Source organism: Capra hircus, chromosome 5 (assembly GCF_001704415.2).
Source record: "Capra hircus breed San Clemente chromosome 5, ASM170441v1, whole genome shotgun sequence".
NCBI lineage: Eukaryota > Metazoa > Chordata > Mammalia > Artiodactyla > Bovidae > Capra > Capra hircus.
In genome coordinates this window covers 17753202-17776041 of record NC_030812.1, presented here as the reverse complement: position 1 = coordinate 17776041, position 22840 = coordinate 17753202, and the positions used below count along the sequence as shown (strand labels likewise).

At 34.5% G+C, this 22840-nt stretch overlaps 1 protein-coding gene across 4 annotated transcripts in view; it reads right to left on the bottom strand.

Annotated features, from left to right (window-relative positions):
• Positions 9980-22840, bottom strand: part of TMTC3 (transmembrane and tetratricopeptide repeat containing 3) — a 48530-nt gene continuing 35669 nt past the window's right edge. For 2 of the 4 annotated variants that reach the window (XM_005679788.3, XM_013963721.2), the window contains exons 11-14: positions 19330-19433; positions 17985-18154; positions 15924-16150; positions 9980-14179 (exon numbers count right to left, since the gene is read on the bottom strand). In XM_005679788.3, coding sequence (XP_005679845.1) covers positions 13365-14179; positions 15924-16150; positions 17985-18154; positions 19330-19433 — 1316 coding nt within the window. In that variant the 3' untranslated portion in view covers positions 9980-13364. The remainder of the gene's footprint in view (positions 14180-15923; positions 16151-17984; positions 18155-19329; positions 19434-22840) is intronic. The other 2 variants (XM_005679790.3, XM_013963720.2) reach the window with 1 other exon arrangement.

The window sequence follows — 22840 nt, the reverse complement described above, 5'->3', positions numbered from 1 at the left end:
CACCTGGACCCAGATTCTGTTTGCTTCTGTTAATTCATTGTGCTCCTTTCCTGTCAGATTTCATGCCCTTCATGCTCTAACTCCAGACTTAGATGGTCTTTCAATCAAAACTAATGGAAAAGAGCAAGAGATTTTAGGAAGTTCCAGCATCTTACTAATTTTGACACATATAATTCCTGAACTTATGGCTACAAATAGCAATGGTACAGGGGATGAAATGTACTTCTTTCAGGGTGGCTCAATTTCTCCCCTCCAGCAGAGCATCCTTGAACGAATCTCCAAATGGCAGTACCAGAAATAGGGCGAACTGATGTTGAACAGCAGGCACAACCAAGGAAATGTCCATTCTTTTGTGTAGTCCATATTCCCATTCGATCATATTCAGAAAAGCCCTGCCTACATAATAAACCTGTGCTGCTGCTGCTGCTACTGCTGCTAAGTCACTTCAGTCATGTCCAACTTTTAGCGACCCCATGGACTGCAGCCTACCAGGCTCCTCCGTCCACTCTCCTCTACCTTCCCAAAGTATTAATAATACCACTTAAAGTCTCATTCATTTACAGCTACAGCTAGAAGTCAAAAATATGTTTAGTGCACAGTCTTCTCAATCAGGCCACTCTGATTCCTTTGTGCCCAGAGAACTAATGCTAAATAGTACATTTAATGGTACGGGGAGGGAGGTGGGAGGGGGGTTCAGGATGGGGAACACGTGTACACCTGTGGCGGATGCATGTTGATGTATGGCAGAACCAATACAATGCTGTAAAGTAAAATAAATAAATACATACATGTATCATTAAAAAAAGAAAAGAATAATAAAACACACTTTTCCCCATAGGTTATCATTGGAGAAAGGGAATGACAAAAAGCAGTTTCTGGTACATAACTTACATTGCATCTTATGTGAAGGATAAGGTAAGGACCCCTCAGCCTAGAAATGAAATGCAGTTTCTTGGTCAATGAGTCTGGCTGTTCTAGACCTGCTCTCTGGAATTATCTTTGTTCCATTGTTGAGGAGAAAATGGTTAATCACAGGTCAATAAACCACTTCTCTCCCAGCAGAGATAACAGGAAAAAATGATTTTCACTGGATCTCCTTACACACAGCAATTCCCTACCTATATAATGTTTTAGTAGGATATTTCTGATCCGTTTTTCTTATTGTGCACAAATCTGAAACTTGTAGACTTTAACCTATATCTGGTATTTACTTATATTTTTTGATATAAAATTGTTGAGAATAAAGTAACATTTATGATTTGTATGTGTCTGCTTTGACAACTCAATCTATTGAGTAAACACAACTGTTTTCCATGACCACATCTGAGATGCCTCTTGTAATTCTTTATCAATGTACTTTAACTTCAGGTTCTGGAGTCTGAGGATTATTTTAAGGTTTGAGCAACCTCAACCTCTTGTTTGTAGGGCCTGAAATTTCTCTAATAATAAAATTTATTTAAAATCTTGGTATACTTTTAACTATTTCCATTCACTCTATATGATGGGGTAGTAAGCAAAGAGATATCAAGAAGAATCATTCTTTCAAACAGGAAATCACCCTTGGATTTCCTGTCTTTTAGAAATTGACCATGGCCACCTTTGTGGCTTGAATTTTGTCCCTCTAAAAATACACTGAAATTAGAAATCTCTGTACCTAAGAATGTGACCTTATTTTCAAATATGTTTGTTGCAAACATAATTAGTTAGGATGAGGTCACACTAAAGTGGGTCCTTAATCCAATACTATAGATTAAGAGGAAAGGAGACAAAGACACACAGACACACAGTCACAAGAGAAGAGAGAGAGGGGAGAGAGAGAATGCCACGCCGTATGAATGCTGGCAGAGATTAAAATGATACATCCACAGCCAAAGCACATAAAAAAGGACTGCTAACAACTGCCAGGAGCTAGGAGGAAGTTATGAAACAGATTTTCCTTCAGTGCTTCCATAAGAATCAACTCTGTCAACACTGTGATTTCAAATTTCTAGTCTCTCGAACTGGGAGACAATCCATTCTGTTGGCCAAGTTTGTGCATCTTGTTACAGCCCCAGGAACCTAATACAGCCACAATGCACTGCCAATCCCTTTGGCCTTGAGCTGAATGTCCCTTTTCTTAGTATCTGTGCCTCTGGATTGCATCTTCTCAACGGGAGTAATTTGTTCCCACCTCAGGCAATGTTTGGTTAAATGGAAGAATGTGAAAGGGGCCTGAGATATTAGATTACAATTTCATCTATCATTCTTGGTAAGTCTCCCAGCTCTGATTTTGCTTGAGTCAATTTTAGTTTGGGGCAGAGAACCTGGAGTGTTGACCCTTGCCAATCCTCCTACTGTAGCAGCAGCTATCTCAGGCTTCAGAGTGCATGTAGACAAGGTCCTTTTACTAAAATAATTCTCTGATCTGGTTGCAGAAAGAACGGATACACCTTAAGACTTTCTTGTTCTAGTTGATTTTTCAAAACAAAGACTCTTATCATGTTGACTTTTCAAAACAAAAATTCTCTTACCTGTTGCCTTGTTCAGCACAAGACACTCAGTTTAGCCAGTTGTCTTACACTTAAAACTGCTAACTTCCAAGATTTGGATGGAGAGACCCATGCTGCCCTTTAGGTGACTTCATGAGTTTGGCCAGACTACACAGAAGGTCTAGTCCCTGTTCCAAAGTTGGCACAACGACTCAGATATAGCCTAAGTTGTTTCCACTTTATTGTCTTTTCAGATGCATTTTGACCAGGTCTCCAACAAGATCTCTGACCCAGTTTCCTGTCTCTGTGATCTGCCTACTCTGTCCTGACTCCGTTCTTAATAGGACCTCTTGTTATGGTGGGAAGGTGGCTGCTACAAATATAAACTCAGATTCTCTCATTTTAAGCCAATAAAAGCCTCAGTTGGAGAATTTCGAGCATTACTTTGCTAGCGTGTGATGAGTGCAATTGTTCTGTAGTTTGAACATTCTTTAGCATTGCCTTTCTTTGGGACTAGAATGAAAACTGACCTTTTCCAGTCCTGTGGCCACTGTTAGTTTTCCAAATTTGCTGGCATATTGAGTGCAGCACTTTCACAGCATCATCTTTTAGGATCTGAAGTAGTTCATCTGAAATTCCATCATGTCCACTAGCTTCGCACTTCAGGATTTCTGGCTCTAGGTTAGTGATCACATCATTGTGGTTATCTGGGTCATTAAGATCTTTTTTGTACAGTTCTTCTGTGTATTCTTGTCATCTCTTCTTAATATCTTCTGCTTCTATTAGGTTCATACTGTTTCTGTCCTTTATTGTGCCCATCTCTGCATGAAATGTTCCCTTGGTATCTCTAATTTTCTTGAAGAGATCTCTAGTCTTTCCCATTCTATTGTTTTTCTCTATTTCTTTGCATTAATCACTTAGGAAGGCTTTCTTATCTCTCCTTGCTGTTCTTTGGAATTTTGCATTCAGGTGGATATCTTTCCTTTTCTCCTTTGCCTTTTGCTTCTCTTTTCTCAGCTATTCGTAAGGCCTTCTGAGACAACCATTTTGCCTTTCTGGATTTCTTTTTCTTGGGAGTTTTGATCACTGCCTCCTGTACAATCTTACAAACCCTCATCAATAATTCTTCAGACACTCTGTCAGATATAATTCTTTGAATCTATTTGTCACTTCCACTGTATAATCATAGGGATTTGATTTAGGCCATACCTGAATGGCCTTGTGGTTTTCCCTATGTTCTTCAATTTAAGTCTGAATTTGGCAATGAGTTTGTTCTGAGCCATAGTGAGCTCCAGGTCTTGTTTTTGCCAACTGTGTAAAGCTTCTCCATCTTCAGCTGCAAATAATATAATCTATCTGATTTTGGTTTGATCATCTGGTGATGTCCACGTCTCAAGTTGTCTGTTGCGTTGTTGGAAGTGGGTGTTTGCTATGACTAGTGCGTTCTCTTGTTATTAACCTTTGCCCTGCTTCATTTCGTACTCCAAGGCCAAATTTGCCTGTTACTCTGTGTATCGCTTGACTTCCTACTTCTGTATTCCAGTCCCATATGATAAAAAGGACATATGTTTTTGGTGTTAGTTCTAGAAGGTCTTGTAGGTCATCACAGAACCATTCAACTTCAGCTTGTTCGGCAGTAGTGGTTGGTGCACGGACTTAGGTTACTGTGATATTGAATAATTTGCCTTGGAAATGAACAGAGATCATTCTGCTGCGTTGAGATTGCACCCAAGCACTGCATCTTGGACTCTTAACTATGAGGGCTACTCCATTTCTTCTAAGAGATTCTTGCTCCCAGTAGTAGATATAGTGGTCATCTGAATTAAATTTGCCCATCCGGTCCATTTTAGTTCACTGATTCCTAAAATGTTGATGTTCACTCTTGCCATCTCCTGTTTGACCACTTCCAATTTGCCTTGATTCATGGACCTAACATTCCAGGTTCCTATGCAACCTTGTTCTTTATAGCATCAGACTTTACTTCCATCACCAGTCATATTCACAACTGGGCATTGTTTTTGCTTTGGCTCAGCCTCTTCATTCTTTCTGGAGCTATTACTCTCCTCTTCTCCAGCAGCATATTGGGCACCTACTGACCTGGCAAGTTCATCTATCAGTGTCATATCTTTTTGCCTTATCATACTGTTCATCTAAACCTAATTAACTCCCAAAGTCTCCACCTCTAAATACCATCACATTGGAGTTAGGGCTACAACATATGATTTTGGTATAAACATATTCAGTTCACTTCAGAGTGAAAGAAGTCAGACAAATATATATAAATTTTTAAAAAGGTAAACTAATCTATAGAGACAGAGAGCAGTTTAGTAGTTTAGGGACAAGGCTAGAAGGGAGGGATGAAACTGGAAAGGGGAAAAGGACATGAGGAAATTTTGAGGTGGTGACAAATAGGTTCACTAACTGTGGCGATTCTTTCACAGGCATGTTATATTGTCAGAACTTAAATTATCCAATTTAAATATTCTACTTTCCATGAATATTTTGGTTATTTGTTGGGGCCCTAATAATCTTCCTAAGAACCCTCTGGTAGCTGTCTTTTAGTGTGCATTATATGTATTTGTCTATAAAACCTGGAGTGGGATTACTAGGTATGGATATTTACATAACCCTGAAAAGTTCCCTAAGGCTTCTCAGGTGGCGCTGGGGTAAAGAATGCACCTGCCAATGCAAGAAACAGAAGAGATCGGGTGCAGTCCCCGGATCAGGAAGATCCCTTGGAGGAAATGGCAACCTATTTCAATATTCTTGCCTGGAAAATTCCATGGACAGATAAAACTGGTGGGCTTCCGTCCACGGGGGAGCAGAGTTGGACATGACTGACCAACTGAACACAGCACAAAAAGTTCCCTTGGGCTCCTTTGCTCCTGCCTTAACCCTGTACTTTTAGGCATCCTCTATAAATGACTTTATCTGAGACTTCACATAAATGAAACTGCACATAATGTACTTTTGTGTATGGCTTCATCTGTTCAGATTCATCTATGTAGTTAAATATGTGATTTTTTTTTGTAATTGCTGAAACTTATTTCACTGTTTGAATATTACAACCTATTTACCCATTCTGTTGGAAGTAAACATTTAGTTTACTTCCAGTTTTGTGCTACTATGAATAAAACTCCTATGAACATTTGCATTATGGTCAAAGAACATCATCTTTTAGAATTTACTCAGGCCCTTTGAGGCCTGATAGTCTACTTCTTTCGTACCACACTGTTTATTTGCCCTGTCTCCATTACATTTCACTGGCATGAGCTTTATTCTGATGACAGGTCAAATTTTTTGCGTATTTATTTTAAACATAAGTCTCATAATTATGTTTATTTACCCTAAAAATGAAAGTCACTCAATTGTGTCTGACTCTTTGCAATCCCTTGGAACTCTCGAGGCCAGAATACTGGAGTGGGCAGCCTTTTCCCTTTTCTAGGGGATCTTCCCAACTCAGGGATTGAACCCAGGTCTCCCGTATTGTGGCGGATTCTTTACCAGCTGAGCCACGAGGGAAGCCTGAGAACATTGGAGTGGGTAGGTAATCCCTTCTCCAGGGGATCTTCCCAATCCATGAATCAAACTGGGGTCTCCTGCATTGCAGGCGGATTCTTTACCAACTGACCTATGAGAGAAGCCTTATTTACCCTACTGATGTCTTAAACTGATGTTTTGAGTATTTGAGTAGATACTAAACCATTAGCAAGACTTCATGTCCCTTTGGATCCTACTTCCCTTTACTGCTTTAAGTTGGAAATATGTTTTCTTTATTGGAGTAAACCTTACAGTAGGTAAAGCTTCCTTGGTGGTTCAGATGATAAAAAGTCTGCCTGCAACACAAGAGACCTGGGTTCGATCCCTGGCTCAGGAAGATCCCCTGAAGGGAATGGCAACCCACTCCAGTATTCTTGCCTGGACAGTTTCATGGATAGAGAAGCCTGGTGTGCTATAGTCCCCAGGGTTGCAAAGAATTGGACATGACTGAGCAACATTTAGTAGGCATGAAATCTGGAAGAGAGGATGGAGGAATGAACGTGGATCTGGTGTTCAGTAGACCACTGGACTCATAGGTCAGGTGGTTAGAGAAAATCTGGGCTAGAGATTCGGAATCACATATAGCCAAAACCTGGGCTTCCCTTGTAGCTCAGCTGGTAGTGAATTCAACTGCAATGCAGGAGACCTCAGTTCAGTTCCTGTGTCAGGAAGATCCCTTGGAGTATGGATAGGCTACCCACTCCAATATTCTTGGACTTCCCTGTGACTTAGACGATAAAGAATCTGCCTGCAAAGTGGGATACCTGGGTTCGATATCTGGGTTGGTAAGATCCCCTGGAGGAGGGATGGCAACCCACTCCAGAATTCTTGCCTGGAGAATCTCCATGGACAGAGGTGCCTGGCAGGCTACCATCCATGGGGTCGCAGAGCAGGCACGACTGAGCAGCTAAGCACATAGACAAAACCATTGCTCCAAGAAGTGGGGAAGGAAGGGTAGAAGAGTGAACACTAAAATTTAAGGTACAGGCAGAGAAAAAGCCTGCAAATTATACTGTAGAGTCACCAAAGGTAACGGTGTCATACAGAGAGACCACTTAAAATGTACACACTACATCTACTTTCAGGAATTCATTTTACAGATACTGCTATTAGGCTAAGGTATAGTTTTGTTGACAACCTAGTACTGCTGATTCCACTTCCAAAGGGCAGTCACTTGGCTTGCCAGGGCCCACCAAAAACAGGGCTCTGGTCAAGAATGGCTTTGTGGTTACAAATCTTTCTTTGGCCTTTCAAACCTATGCAGAATTCTACCTCAATTTTTAGGCACTGATAGCTCTCAAATAGCTCATACTACACTGCCTGCAACTTTACAAAATAAGAGGCTCACTTGACTTACCTGTCAAGATGGCCACCCGTTAATCAGACTATGCTCCTAATATCAGAAATGGAAGCCACAGGAGAGGAAGGAATAAAGAAGACTGAGTTTTAATCATGGAAGTCTTTAAGAAAGGGCAAACTAAAATGGCTTGGTAAGGGGTATTCTGTTCAATGCAAAAACATGAAGGTAACAGGTTCTTACAGAATATAAATGCTACTTGATGGGAAATATGCTTCTATAACAGTCACAGAATTCACCAAGAAAGTAGATTCTAAAGCACATGAATTTGCCTGAAATTGTCTTCAGAGACGTTTAGGTATATTTCATCTTATACTGCTTCCTAATGGCAGTGAAGAGCAAGAATGAGGTAGTATGCTATTAAGGTGTCTAGTTTTAGAGTTCTTATTTGTGCATTTTAATAATTTATTAAGTAAATTTATATACCTCATATTTAATGAATATATTTTATTTTTTTTTAGTTTTTTATTATTTTTTTAGTTTTTTATTTTTTAAATTTTAAAATCTTTAATTAACAACACATTAAAAAGATCATACACCATGACCAAGTGGGCTTTATCCCAGGGATGCAAGGATTCTTCAATATCCGCAAATCAATCAATGTAATTCACCACATTAACAAATTGAAAAATAAAAACCATATGATTATCTCAATAGATGCAGAGAAGGCCTTTGACAAAATTCAACATCCATTTATGATAAAAACTCTCCAGAAAGCAGGAATAGAAGGAACATACCTCAACATAATAAAAGCTATATATGACAAACCTACAGCAAACATTATCCTCAATGGTGAAAAATTGAAAGCATTTCCCCTAAAGTCAGGAACAAGACAAGGGTGTCCACTTTCACCGCTACTATATTTTATTTTAGATTATTTATATACCTTATGGCTTAGATGCCTATGGAACATCTAATCTAATATTAAATTTCTAGTAATTTGTTTGTAATCATTGATATTACACATGCTGCTGCTGCTGCTAAGTCATTTCAGTTGTGTCCGACTCTGTGACCCCATAGACGGCAGCCCACCAGGCTTCCCCATCCCTGGGATTCTCCAGGCAAGAACACTGGAGTGGGTTGCCATTTCCTTCTCCAATTACATATGCTAATACATATATAAATCACATACAACTGCAAGTCTGAATTTTGCAATTACAATAACTAGTATCTATTATTCACTATTGTCCCAAGTAATTGAAATGTTTAATATAAATATACAGTCTATATTGGCTGAACTTTTACACAAACCAATTTAGAAACATCATAGAATTAAACAAAACCTCTGACATGTAAACATTGTGTCACGTTCCTGAAACAGATGTTGATATCTGATAAAAATTAAAAATTGCTTGTTGGAAAGCTGTCCATAAGTTTCATTTTTATCAAAACTAAAAATATATTGATTCTTCAGCTTTTCTAGTCTGACAATGCAACATGATCAAACTATGAAAGTGAAAAAGTGCTAGTCACTCAGTCATATCCGACTCTTTGTGACCCCATGGACTGTAGCCCACCAGGCTCCTCTGTTCATGGAATTCTTCCAGGCAAGAAAACTGGAGTGGGTTAACTTTTCCCTTTTCCAGGGGATCTTTCTGATCCAGGGATCAAACCTACATCTCCTGCCTTGGCAGGTGGATTCTTTACCTGCTGAGCCATCAGGGAAGACCATCGAACTATAATCAAATATAATAAAGACAACAGTGAATAGATCTGTATCACTGGTTACATGGCTGTTAAAACTGTTTCATTCTTTGAGACACATAAAAATAATTTAGCCAATCACATCCAATAATTTTCATGGCTGAAAAAGAAAATCACAAAATACACTGAGCGACGTTAATTATGGTTGTGGTCAAAACTTTTGTAAAGGTTATTTACAGTGTGATGGCTGGGCATGCAATATTTATAGATACTTGCCAATTTATTACAAAAGGAGATATATATCTATTGCAATACATACATAAACATATATACAACATACACTACATATATATACCTCCTTTTAATAACTTTATGAGGAAAAGTATTTTCCCCAACCTGCAGATAAGGAAACTGACGACATACGGGTTAAACTTCTCCTAAGCTGTACTTTTTTAGCAAGGGTGGTACCAGTATTTGAATCCAGGTAGATTCATCATTCAGACTAATTATTTCACTACACTGACTTCCAACTGTGCATATGTATAAAATTTCACATGTGAATTTAATTATCTCATTTTCTTCACTGAGTTTCTGTGACTTTGGGTTGTAAATGTATCACTCTTAGGAACTAAGTTAACACATTGGGCTTCCCTGGTGGTTCAGATGGTAAAGAGCCTGCCTGCAGTGCAGAAGATCCAGGTTTGATCCCTGGGTCAGGAAGATCCCCTGGAGAAGGAAATGGCAACCCACTCCAGTATTCTTGCCTGGAAAATCCCATGGATGGAGGAGCCTGGCAGGCAACAACTCATAGGGTCGCAAAGAGTCAGACATGACTGAGTAACTTCACTTTCTTTCTTTCATTTCTCATATCATTGCTAATAAAACTACCCACCAGCTCTTCTTTGTGGGGGCTGAAATGTTTTGAATTGCTATTATATTTTTTCATTTTAACACTAAAAGGCAATTCAGGTTAATGTTTTAAAAGGTATCAATTTAATACTGAATACTTAGAAATACAGTACACACAGATGCCATAGAAATATAAAATGAACAACTAGCAACTATTTTATGAAACTTTAACATGGATGGTGACATTTTCCAACAAATTAAACTACAGACAAAGGTACCAGATATATTTGAGGTTTCATTTTAAATACCATTTAGTCATGCAGACAATTAGGAGGTTTTTAAAAAAATAAATATGACAAATATATGGATTTCTGAAGTATAAATTGACATACAAATCTATATATTTTCATAATATTTTTCATTAAAGCATCTTTAAAGAAGCATTCTGGAACATGAAATTGAGAGCTCAAATTAGATGAAAGGCAAGAGGTTTTATAGACGTTAGTAATTCACATACCAGATATCTACATAAAGACAAAGTTGCAAACATATTTGTTTTATCCTCCAAATTTTCAACTTTATAAAAATTACTTACTGGAATTTATAAGACAAAATTCCCAATTCTGAATGTTAGTAAGGAAACACATATAGGATATGAAAATTAATTCTTCCTTCTGAGAAGCATATATAGAAGCACACAAGGAACAATAATGAATTAATTCTTCCTTCTAGGAAGCAGTGAAGGAAAGTGTAGCATAATTACCCCACGGGGATTGTCAAAGCTTTTCTAGAACTCCAACAGAGTAGGTTCTTTTGTAAAACAGCAAGAACTAAAACTACATCCCCTTACTAATACATAAACCTATGAAAAGCTTCCTTTTACAAACTTATAGATGCTTACAACTCTGAAACAAGTTAGTGAACTGGGCTAAAATATCCCTACACTCCATTTCCCCAAAATGGCAGCTCCAAAGGAAAAAAATATTCATTCCCTTTTTCACCTGAACAGCTTGAATAAAATTTGTATTATGAATTTAAAGAGAAGAAATAATCTTATACATAAGCGAGCTTGATGGAACTTCTAGGTATCAGAAGAACATATTCCTTAATGAAGTTAAAGCATCAGAACTTAATTGGATTATATCACTAGTTTAAACATTAACATGGGAGACAGAAGAGGATTTTCTTGAACTAATTTAGACTAGCGGTCCTTAACCTTCACTATGAATTAGAATCACTCTGAGAGCCTTTGGAAAAACTGAAGCACAGCCTGACAATAAGAAATTCAGATTGCACTGTTGTAGGGTGGATCTAGATGATTCTAATATGAAATGAAGGTTTAGAAACAATGATTTGAAAAAATTATTAATTACAATGAATTTGATTTCAATAAACTTCAAAATATGAACATTTTCAACATGAGACATTGTTTTAAGTTCTAATATGGAGATCAATTTTTTTCTGTAAAAATCATTGGACAATATTAATATATATTTTGAAATAGTTACATAATTTTATTAAAATATTATTCTAAGTTTTTATTCTGGTCTGCTGTCGTAAAAGATTGCCTTCTACTTTTCACAACTATCCTCACTTGATATTATAAACATTAAACTCAAACTTCTCAAGATATGTGCAGAGAATGTAATAACAATTTCATTTTTCAAGTCATAGTATATGAGGTATTCTCCATCATATATCCAGAGTAACAAAGCTGTAATTTAAACACTGAAATTAGGTATTGCTTTAATGAATCAAAGATGAGCTACCACTGTTGTCAGTGCTCAGTTTATATTGCCTAAAAAATAAACTACGACAGAGCCTCAGAGAACCTAGTCAGAGTGGGTCTTTAATGCAGACCATGTTTCTTATGATCTATTTATAAAATATTTAAGAAAAAAGTTAGGAGAATATGGTTTTTGAAACATTAGAAATTATCTCAAAGGAACAGAAAGTTTTTGAAATGCTACATTAGTAGTTACTATTCCAGGATGATAGCTTGAGCTTTAACATTTTAAACTAAAACCAACTATATGAGTATTATAAAATGCATTTTAACTCATGAAAAACAATCAGATTTAAATTAATAAATTGGATTTATATCTATTCTTCAAACAATTTTCAGCTTTAAATGTGCTAAGACCAGCAGACTAATTTGCTAATCCTATATTAGGCTAATTAACTTTTTTTCCTAGCTGGACAGCAGGCCAAAAGTGATGAAATTTTGGTTAAACTCTACTAAATGCCCTGGAAGCCTGGCATGTTGCAGTCGACTGGGTCTCAAAGAGTTGGACACAACTGGGCAACTGAACGATAACAAATAATATATGTATGCAGAGAAAAAAAAGCAATAGCAATTTATTTTCCATACTTGATGGAATTAAAACAGTGCTAAAATTTTTATTAAAGCTCAGTAGTCAAAATAAATATTTAATAAAAATATACATCATAACAAGCTATCAAGAACTTAGTGTTTAAAAATAAACTTTGTCACATTGTTTTTGCCTTCAGTTAAAACTCAATTTAGGTATCTAATTAAGATGTGTTTTGGAAACAAAATTAAAATTCAAGTAACTCTAGAAAGATAACACTAACATGAAAGAGAATCTTACTACATTTTTAACTCAAAAGTTTAATAAAGTTATACTTACTGGGATTTCTCAATATGACTATGACCCTAAGAAACAGGAATAGTTTGGGAAATAAAAGTCAGAGTCAATGATTATGTGGTGATTGTGTGGTTCATGCTGTGAAACTCAGTACATAAAAGAAATGAAAGTCTAGTATAAATGAGCACCATCAGAAATGTGTGTATATATACTTATTTAAAACTTCTCCTGATTAAAAATTGCCATATAGATAGGGAAGTAAAGGACAAGCACACAGTTATGAAAATATTAATACATTCTAAAGCTAATATGTCATATGACTTATTTGAAAATGTTTCATCTGGCTTTCCCTCTAAAAATCAAAAAAGAATACAAAGTAAAGAAAGCCAGCCAGTATTCTTTTGTAGTGCAAAGTCCCTTAGTTAAATAGAAGGTTACAAAGGAAAAAAGTATGTGTTCAATAGTGTTTTCAACTCACAGTCAGACTCCAATAGTTAAAGGAGAATGTGGTTAGCTAATCAATGTGAATTCACAGAATAAACCAGCACATGTTAGATTTGCCACCATGGGATTATCATTCTGACCTCAGATTATTTTTAACTGAGAGTAGTCAATATTATTCTGCTGAAAGAATCTACCTTCGATAAGAAAAGATAGATTTGCCACCTGTGATTACTATTTCTGCTACAGTCCCCCAAACTCAAAAAACTACTGTCAAATATAAAACATATTCTGGGGTAATGAAAGGGTCTTTAATGAAAATCTTATTTTGATACTACACAGAGGCAGTTCATGAGAGACTCTTAGTATGCTCACTATTTTTCAAAGCTCTCAGTATAAGTAATCACATGATATAGACTGAAGTTCTTTGAAACCGTCACATGATAAAGAATAATGCTATTCACCATTTAAAATACGTTCAATCTCTTCTAGTCTTTTTAAAGCAGCAACTCTTTTCTTTTCAATTTCTTTGATTTCTTTTGTTGTTTTGTGGGGAATTTCTTTGTCTGTACTTTTTCCTAATTGTTTGCTGGCTTTAGACTGACTCTTATTGTCATTTGTTTTTATTATTTGGGTAGGTCTGGGCTCACTTTTTATTTCTTTTACATTTTCAGTTGGAATTTTATCTCCTTCGACACCTGAAGTCTTACCAGCTGGGAATATAGGTTGTTCTACAAAACTAGATGAAGAAATTTTATCCCTGACTATATTCAAGTGGCGTTGAATATATTCTTCATGTGGTGCTAATGCCAATGTTTCAACCAGGCATCTTTCAGCTTTTAATAAGTCCTTCTCTTCAAAATAAACAACACAGAGATTGTGTTTTCCTTGCACATTGCTTGGATCCATCTCCAAAATCTTTTCAAAACACTTTTTTGCTCCACGTATATCTTTCTTTTGATTCATCAGGATGTCTCCCTTTAAAATGAGACCCTTGATATGATCAGGATAGTATTTGAGTAATTCTTCCAAGACTGGCAAAGCCATTAATTCCTTTGCAGTCTGAGAATACAGGAGAGCCAGATTAAACAGAGCACTTCTGAAGTCAGCTTGTAATTTTATGGCTTTCTTCATCCATATCTCTGCTTCAGAGTCCTTTTTGTCATCCATGGCAAGCATTCCCAAATTGAAATAACCATTAGCATCTTGTGGCTCTTCATTTATATAGCTTAAAAGTCGTTTTCTCGCTTCGGGTCTGAGTCTAACTTCTCCTAAGAATTTTTTTAAAAAGAAAAAAAAATTATATCATTAGCAAATGAGTAAGTCTGAGGTAAAAAATGGAGGTGCAAATATTTAAATAGATTATAAAAACATAGCATCAAAACAGGTAATGGACAGGGAAGCCTGGTGTGCAGCAGTCCATGGGGTGGGTCACAAAGGGTCAGACACGACTGAGTGACTGAACTGAGCATCAAAACAACTAATTGATGTATCTAAATTAAAAAGCAGAAAGCAAAACCCTCAAAGTTTTCATAAGAAAGTGTGTTTGATGTACTGGATTGATAGCACATTACAAGTAGTAAGAGTTCCTCTAAAAAAGGGTGAAATATTTCCTGATAAGTTTAGATTCTAACTGGGAGTTGAAGAAGAATAGAGAATTAAGAGGAAGGTGCATGGAATTTGAAAATAGAGACATATATTCAATCATGATTCTGTTAATATTATGACTTTACTCACTAAAATAATTACTTGTCTGGGTTAACCTATTGAGTCTTCTAAGAATTACATGAGATACATACAAACTGCTCAGCAAATAGTAACTATATTGGATAAACAAGATGTTTCATTCTTACTAAATTAGATATATTTTGTATGTTACTTAAAATTTTTTAGGAAATTTCAAATATAAAAAGAATATCATTATATCTAAAGCCTATAAATATAAATTAAGATTCAGGAAGCAAATATTTATTGAGATGATTTCTACTGCAAGTAAGTACCAAAAAAATTTCAGCTTCTACAACTACACACCCCAGGGTTTAATTTTGTGTTAAATTATAGCTACCTTTACAAAAACATTAGTTTTCCAAATTAAGCTTTTCTGAATGCCAGGCATAAAGATCTTTATCCTTTTATTTGATAACATGATGATTAAAGAAATCTGAAATAAATCAGTAGGCTTAAGTTCTTGTCTTGGACTACTTACTAACCTAGACATATGAAGTTAGTGTAGTTATTACATTTATTTGGTCCTCACTCTTTAATCTATAAAATAGATGACTGATAAAAATAAACTCAAAGACTCTCTTTAATTATAAAATATGATTCTTACATTTTTTGCAAAAGTTTTATGAAAGTATTTAATAATTAATATAAAGATTTCTCCAAACATAAAAATTTAAAAAACTATAAATTATATATACTGCCTTCTGGAGCAGAACTAAAATTCTGGTATATCAAAGATCCTCATTTATTGTGATGAAAAATTTGGTTTTGGTAATTTATATAAAATATAGGATATTATAATATCTGAGAAAACAGTAACACTGGGTATAACATGACATTGAAAATATTTGGACTTATAGATCAAGGGAAAATAGAATACTATTTTGTTTAAAACATATAATGCTCTTGACACCCTAGAAATAATTACTTAAAACTTTTTTTTTTTTTACAAATTCAGATTATTTGCATAGTATGATATTTATGCATACGAAATATACTTCTAGGTATAAAGTGACAAAATAGATGAATAAAGTATTGCTTAATAGACTGTCTGAGAAGTCATTTTTAGCATATACCAGAGAAATTAACATTTAGAATGACACATATGCTAGGGTATATTACCTGAAAGGTTTACGTCAAGTATTTAAAATATTCTTCTTATAACTATTTATGCAGTTTTGATAAAAACCATCCATTCATAAAATGTTTGCTGGGGTAACATAATATATGACTTTATTATATTTCAAACTAGAGTATGTTTAAATATAGAGAAATTTTGAGAAAACATACCTGATTCCTGCATTAATATAGCAGAATTGAATAACGCTAGTTTATGCTTTGGATTTAGTTCTAAAGCATGATTAAAGTTTTTCAGCGCCTCATTTGGTTCCTTAAGTTCAATATGAACAATCGCCAGGTTGTACCAAAGATCTGCATTATTTCTGTCCAGCTCTAGGGCTTTAAGATATGCTTCTTTTGCTTTGATAGGTTTATTCATTTTTAGAAGCAATTCTCCTCTGTGGAAAAACACAAGTTTTACTTATACTATCATGTCAGTCTGTAGATACTATTTTCACAAGTTTTAAGCTTTTCCACATATTCACAGCTTTCGTTTTAATTTAGGTTCTTAAATTTTTTTTTTCAAAAATAACTATCTGAAACTGTCCTTAAACCGAAACAGATTAATTTTGCACATTTGGTTTGCTATGTTTTCAAATATTATTCAAGAAGGAAAAAACATGCCTGACTTTAGAGGGTAAGATATCGGGAGGTATCCAAGAAAGGGGAACAGAAAATATATCCTTTGAATATATCTTGAAAAACAGCAGACTAGTCTGCATAAGAAAAATGATAGCAACTAGAGTGGGAGATCAATTTGTCAGAAGATGAGTAGCATCTGGAGAAGGAAAATAAACATAGCAGTGATGGGGAAATTCCAGTATTCAAATCTTTGTTAGCAATGTCTAACTATACAAAAAGCAGAACATTTAAAATTGTTTACCCCTTTTAATTATTTAGTTTTCTTCAATGAATTCTTAAAAGAAAGGAATTAAAAAGCTGATCTGGTAGCATGGAAGGGCAATACTGCCACCTGTAGTTACTTTTGAGGAACACATCTGGAAATGATGATCGGTCTGAAAATCATTCTAGTAAGGTTACATTTTCTGTTACAGAACTTAAAAAGTCATTTTTACATATGTGCAAATCAATTTAAGTACTGATATAAGAATCAACTTTATTTTAATACTACTCTTTCCTAAAATATTAGCATAGGCATTAAGTCAAATGAACTATTAATATTCAAACTTCCTAGAATAAGTGTCCAAAATATTATTTTTAAAATAAATGCAGAGATTATTAAGCAATTCTTTATAAGTTAACTTAAGACAGGTTTTATATATTGATACAACCCCAGTAAACTTAGTGAATTTCAGCAAGTACTAGATAATGCTGAAGAAAGACAGCTTTCAGCTTATGAACAGATTTTATTTCAAAAACTTAAATTCTGAATGCATTTTCCAAATAAACAATGTGATAAATTATAATTAGGTTTCTGGAGCAGGCTTCAAAACAAAGTTTAAAACAATTTTTTCTCAAGTATAACACAAATGATAACATTTACATGACAAAATATCTTAGATTCTGACACATTGCCAAATTTTTTGTTTTTTACTACCAACTAAAGTTTCTTTGTAATAAAGCATAAATAACCAGTCAATTCTTTTGATAGCTGGATATTATAATTATTTCTTAATTATTTTATATATAATGATTCCATAATTATACAATGATTTCTTAATCTATAATAATTAAGAAGTAACAACTTCTTGCAAAAATAACAATTATTTTGTTACAATTAAGAAGCAATCATAAAAGGTAAATTTTGGCTGTTTTAGGTAAAAACGAATTTGGTGTTGAGAAGCAAAAGAAACCAATGAGCTTTTTCTACCCTTCCTTTTGTATAAATAAACCTAAGTTTGCTGCTTTAAGTTATGGATTCTCTCTCTCTTTTTAAATATAAATTTATTCATTTTAATTGGAGGCTAATTACTTTACAATATTGTACTGGTTTTGCCATACATCAACATGAATCTGCCACGGGTGTACACGTGTTCCCCATCCTGAACCTCCCCCCCACCACCTCCCTCCGCATATCATCCCTCTGGGTCATCCCTCTTGTCAACTTAAAATTAAATTTGCTAGTCTAAAACAAGCTATGTTTCTATGCTCTTGGTTGCCAACTAAGATTTACTAGAAGAAAAAAAAGCCAAATTACTGAAGATAGCCTAAATGTATATGCAGATGAAGCTTCCATCTTTTATAGTGAAAGCCTAAAGCGAACTACAATACCTGCTAATGTAAGCCTGCTTGAAGTCTGGCCTCATGCTTATTGCTTGTCGGTACAGCTGATCTGCTTCTTCTAGTCGGGACTCATTTGCTCGGATCAGGTTGGCCAGATTAATATAAACATTTAAATGGTTAGGTGCAATTCTGGCTGCGTATTTTTTACCAGGAATAATCTATTAATAAAAAAACAAACATTTTTATAAGTTGATATTTCAGTACCAAATAAAGCTAACTGCTATATTAAAATAAAACATAAAAATATGAAATAACCTGCAGTATTCACGAAATATAAGTAAAATAATGCTTTGACGCAATGATGGATGTATTTTTTCATTCATGCTAATCTCAGTAGATTATCATTAGATTTTTTTCGTATATGCGTTATTTTATAAGCCATATAAGTCAGAACTTCCACAGGCTAGAGTCCCTTAGTATGCTGCAGTCAGACCAGGAACAGAACTCAGGTCTTTTTCCTCAGTCTAGTATATTTGTTATACCATGTCAACTTTCAAGTTGTCAGCAAAATGTTTCCTGGTTGTGACAGTGGGGTAGTTAACTTTACTTCAGAGCTTTACTAATTCCTCACTTGTTTGCTGGGGTTAAGACATAAAATTATCAATTAACTCTAAAAGTCATAAGGTATAATATATGTGAACCCCAATTCTCAATGAATACAATAAATTATATCTGATAAAAATCCAATGAACACAATTTAACTTTAGAATCTTAGGACTGAAAGAATTCTTAATGTATCATGTGGTCTAAGTGTTTTTAAAACATTTATCAAACTATCAAAATCAAACTATAAACTCATTTCAATATTGCTGCAGTATTAATACAAACTACTACTGAGAAAATTAGAGCCCAATGTAAACTATCTTTTCTGATTACACACAGCTAATAAAGGGCAGTGTCAGATTTTGTAACTTTGTCGTGTGATATCCAAGAAATCTTGTACTTGTGACGTTATAGCAACTGACAGGCACAGATATATATCCACTCATTTTATCACTTTGCTTTGTTCATTTATTTTTTAATAGGAGTTAATGTTTACTGCTTAATGTACATAAATAAAATTCTTTTCATTTAAAGTCATTTAAAGTCATAGATAACATAATAAAAATATCTAAAACTCATAATTTCATAGATTTAGTTTTCATGACTATGAGCTTTTTAAATTAAGTGAGCTAGATAGGTAAATGCAATTTTTTATAAAACAGTAATAGATGGTTCACTGGACACCTTAATTTTAATCCAAATAAAGATAAAGATTTTCCATCTGGATAATTCTATTCAATACAAACATCCAGCAGACATGACACAATAGGAATAATTTTCGACAACTTACTTGAGGCATCAGCGACTTAGCTGTCATATAAGATTCTTCAGCTTCTTTGGTTCTATTTAAATTTTTGTAAGTTCTTCCTACATTCATGTGGGCACCAATATCATCTAAAATAAAAGAAAATCATTTGTTGGCAGATACACTAACTAGTGTCCAGTGTAAATTACTTAGAAGACATGTTTCGAGCAACAACTAGGCAAAAAATGCGAAAGCAGGCAACAGGTCCTGCTTTCTCCTTAAAGCTCTTCTAACACAACTTACTATAACTTATGAGGCAAGGCTACACTAGAAGACTGTTATAAAGTACTGGAAGAACAGAAAATACACATGACATGAAAAAAACTATCTGAATGGTTTCTGGAAGGGTTAAGAGACGAGACAGGAGAAATAAATATAATGAAGGAATTTACTTTTTTTTTTTTTTCCCTCTTCTCCATATTTTACTGTCCTATACTAAGGCTTACTTCTATTTCCTTAATCACATGGCTTTGGAATTCACTCAGAAAGTATGGCTCAACTCTAAAAGTGAAAAGGGTCACCATGATTCCCACAATAATCTCAAGTATTATAAATTGCAAATATGCATCCATGGTGGGAAAGGGGCAAACAGACTGAAAAACTTTGAAACTTTTAAAAAATTTTTGTGAATATGGTTGGAGTGTAAGTTATCAGGATTCTATAGTATTATTTAAGATGCAGCAGCCCAGCTCCCTTAAATGATGATATATTACCATATAATTTAATTAAAACTTTTAAAAAGGTTGTGTTAATATCAGAATGTCAGGAACTTTTGTCTCATTTTGTGATACAGAAAATTGAGCCCTCAGCAAATTTGTTCAGAGACAGAAAAATATGCAATTCAAATTACAAAGATATGAGGGTTCACTGTACACTGGTTTCAAGATATACTCTCCAGTAAATATTTTAAAGGTTTGGAATAAAGATAGAAAGAAGGGAGATCTTAATTTAGACAAATTTTACTCAACATGAATCTCTAACAGACATGACAAGGTTTCAAATTATGATTACTACTTGCCTGTGACACCGATGATGATTTTGCATTTGTGGAATAGTTCTCTGCCTGCAACTCCCAGGACACATAGGGGCCAAGCATATATATCTTAGGCATTCCCCTAGGAGGAGAGTAACAGTCCTAAGATCTTGCTATATTATGTTTCAGGTTGGCAATTGTGTGCACTGCACAAAAGCTGTTAGATGCCATACAGCTTCAGTTAGAGAACTAAGGGACAAGATTAGGGGAAAAAAGGTTGATTTTTTTTGTTTTTAGATACATTACTGAATCTCATGGGGCTTCAGTAGGGGGTCAAGTCAAAAAAAAAAAGAAAGAAAAAATGCTTCCCAATACTGGCTGCATTCAGAATACTTGTGTAGCTTTGAAAAATTCAGCTATCTTATCCCACTCAGTTCTATCAGAACAGAATCTTCAAAAACAGGACTGCAAAAATGTTTTTTAAAGTTTCAGAGGCAATTCTGATGTACAGCGAAGGTTGAAATGCACCGCATTACCAAGAGTATACAGAGTTTTGCTCTTAAAAAGCTCTTTTTAAAAAATTTACTTTTTATTGAAGTATAATTGTATTACAATGTTGTGTTAATTACTGCTGTACAGCAAAGTGACTTAGTTACACGTATATAAGCTTTCTTTTTCATATTCTTTTCCACTGTGGTTTATCACAGGATATTGAATATAGTTTCCTATGCTATACAGTAGGATCTTGTTTATCCAAGCTCTTTATTTTTTTTAAACATCAGATAAATCTATACCAATTACTCTAGAGATCAGAAAGTTATCCAGAAAAAACTAAAGAGTGTACAAAACCTGAAAAAATTAAGTATAAGTGAAAATTTAATCTAAGAAAAGAATAAACTGAAAGTTTAAGTAAATAAAAGTGCAATTAGGTCAACTAAGTATTTAATATATCACTGAAAGGAGCTCCAATTAATCTTAGAAAAGAAAGAGTTTATCCATTAGGATGAAAGACAAGGCAAATTACTACACACTGGTCAGGTTCTTAGAATTATGGCAAGGAGATATCGATGGAGACTTCAGACACTCAGTAAGGCATCCTTACTTTCTCAAGGAACAAAGATAGCAATTAGATAGCTTTTAGCATCAAAAGAACTATATGACATATCTAAAGGGAAAAAAATGAAAAAAGCACAATTTTTAAAGCAAATTTCTTTGTAAGTTACAAAGTTTTAAGATTCCAGGAGGAAACAGCATTACTATTAAAGTAAATTTAAATTTGGAAAAAAAAAAAAAGGTAAGCAAGCAGACAAAATATTAAAATCAGTTACATTTGAATGACTAAGAAGCTACAGAGTTTCAAAAAACCTTGCTATTGTGAGTGCACTATCCAAACCAAGAGCAGCATGAATCTAGCAGTCTGTCTTTAATTCAAGGTAAAGGAGGACTGGCAAATATCAGGCAACTCTGTGCCGAATAACTCTTCAGCTACGTATTCCTGCACTGATAGCCTAGGCATCTGTGTTGCTTTCCCATTATCTCCTATGCACAGATTTGTCAATTTATTTAAAAAGATAAATTATAAACATCTAGAAACTTCTGAAAACTTAAAAAATCATTCCCTTCTTGATGGCATCAAATCTGAACTACAGGCCCATGATTGTTTTCTGATAATAAACAGTGTCAAAGATTTGCTGGAGTTAGATAAAAATGAAATTACTGATTTCAAGGCAAAAATAAACCACAGGGGAAATCCGCTGTTTCCTGAGAAAAATCTACTCTCATAACGTATTTATGGAAACTTTAATTCTATTTGCAAAAATTTTAGCTTGTGAATTGATTTTTTAAAAACACCTGTAACCATCAAAACAAACAAACAAAAACCCATAATCAACTGTCTAACATGCACGTCGCCTGGTCAAAAACCACTCTGTAGTTTATATTCTTTTTCTGGCTAAGCAAGAAAAGCCTTCAGATTGAATGTCTTTTTTTTTTTTTTTTTTAAGCTACTTTAAATGTTAAGAATTTCTACTCACTGTGATCCTACACTTCTCTAGGGTTTTAAATACTACCTACATGCTTGTTACTTCAAATCTTTATCTTTAGTCCTGACCATTCATTCCCCTTATCTCCAAACTTACAGATCTGTCTCCATCTGTACATCTAATAGGGACAAAAAGACTTGATTTCCTCCTCTCCATGTTGTTTCACCTGTCAAATCTATCTATGAAGAACATAGCTGAAAAACACAGAATGAGCCAGAAGTCTTTGAATGCCAAATTCAATGTTTCTAAGATTATGCACTTTTTCATTGTAATAAATGAAATAAATACAATGAAAATACATTACAAATGAAATATAATAAATCACTGTAATAAATGATTTGCCTATTTTTCTAGCTCACTGCTTATTATTAATAGAAATAGCAACTTTGAGAGGATGGTAGGTAAGTCATACTAAAGGAGATAGGTTTAGTAAGTATCTCAAAAACCGCCAGAAGTGACAACTGAAAATGAGAGGAAAAAT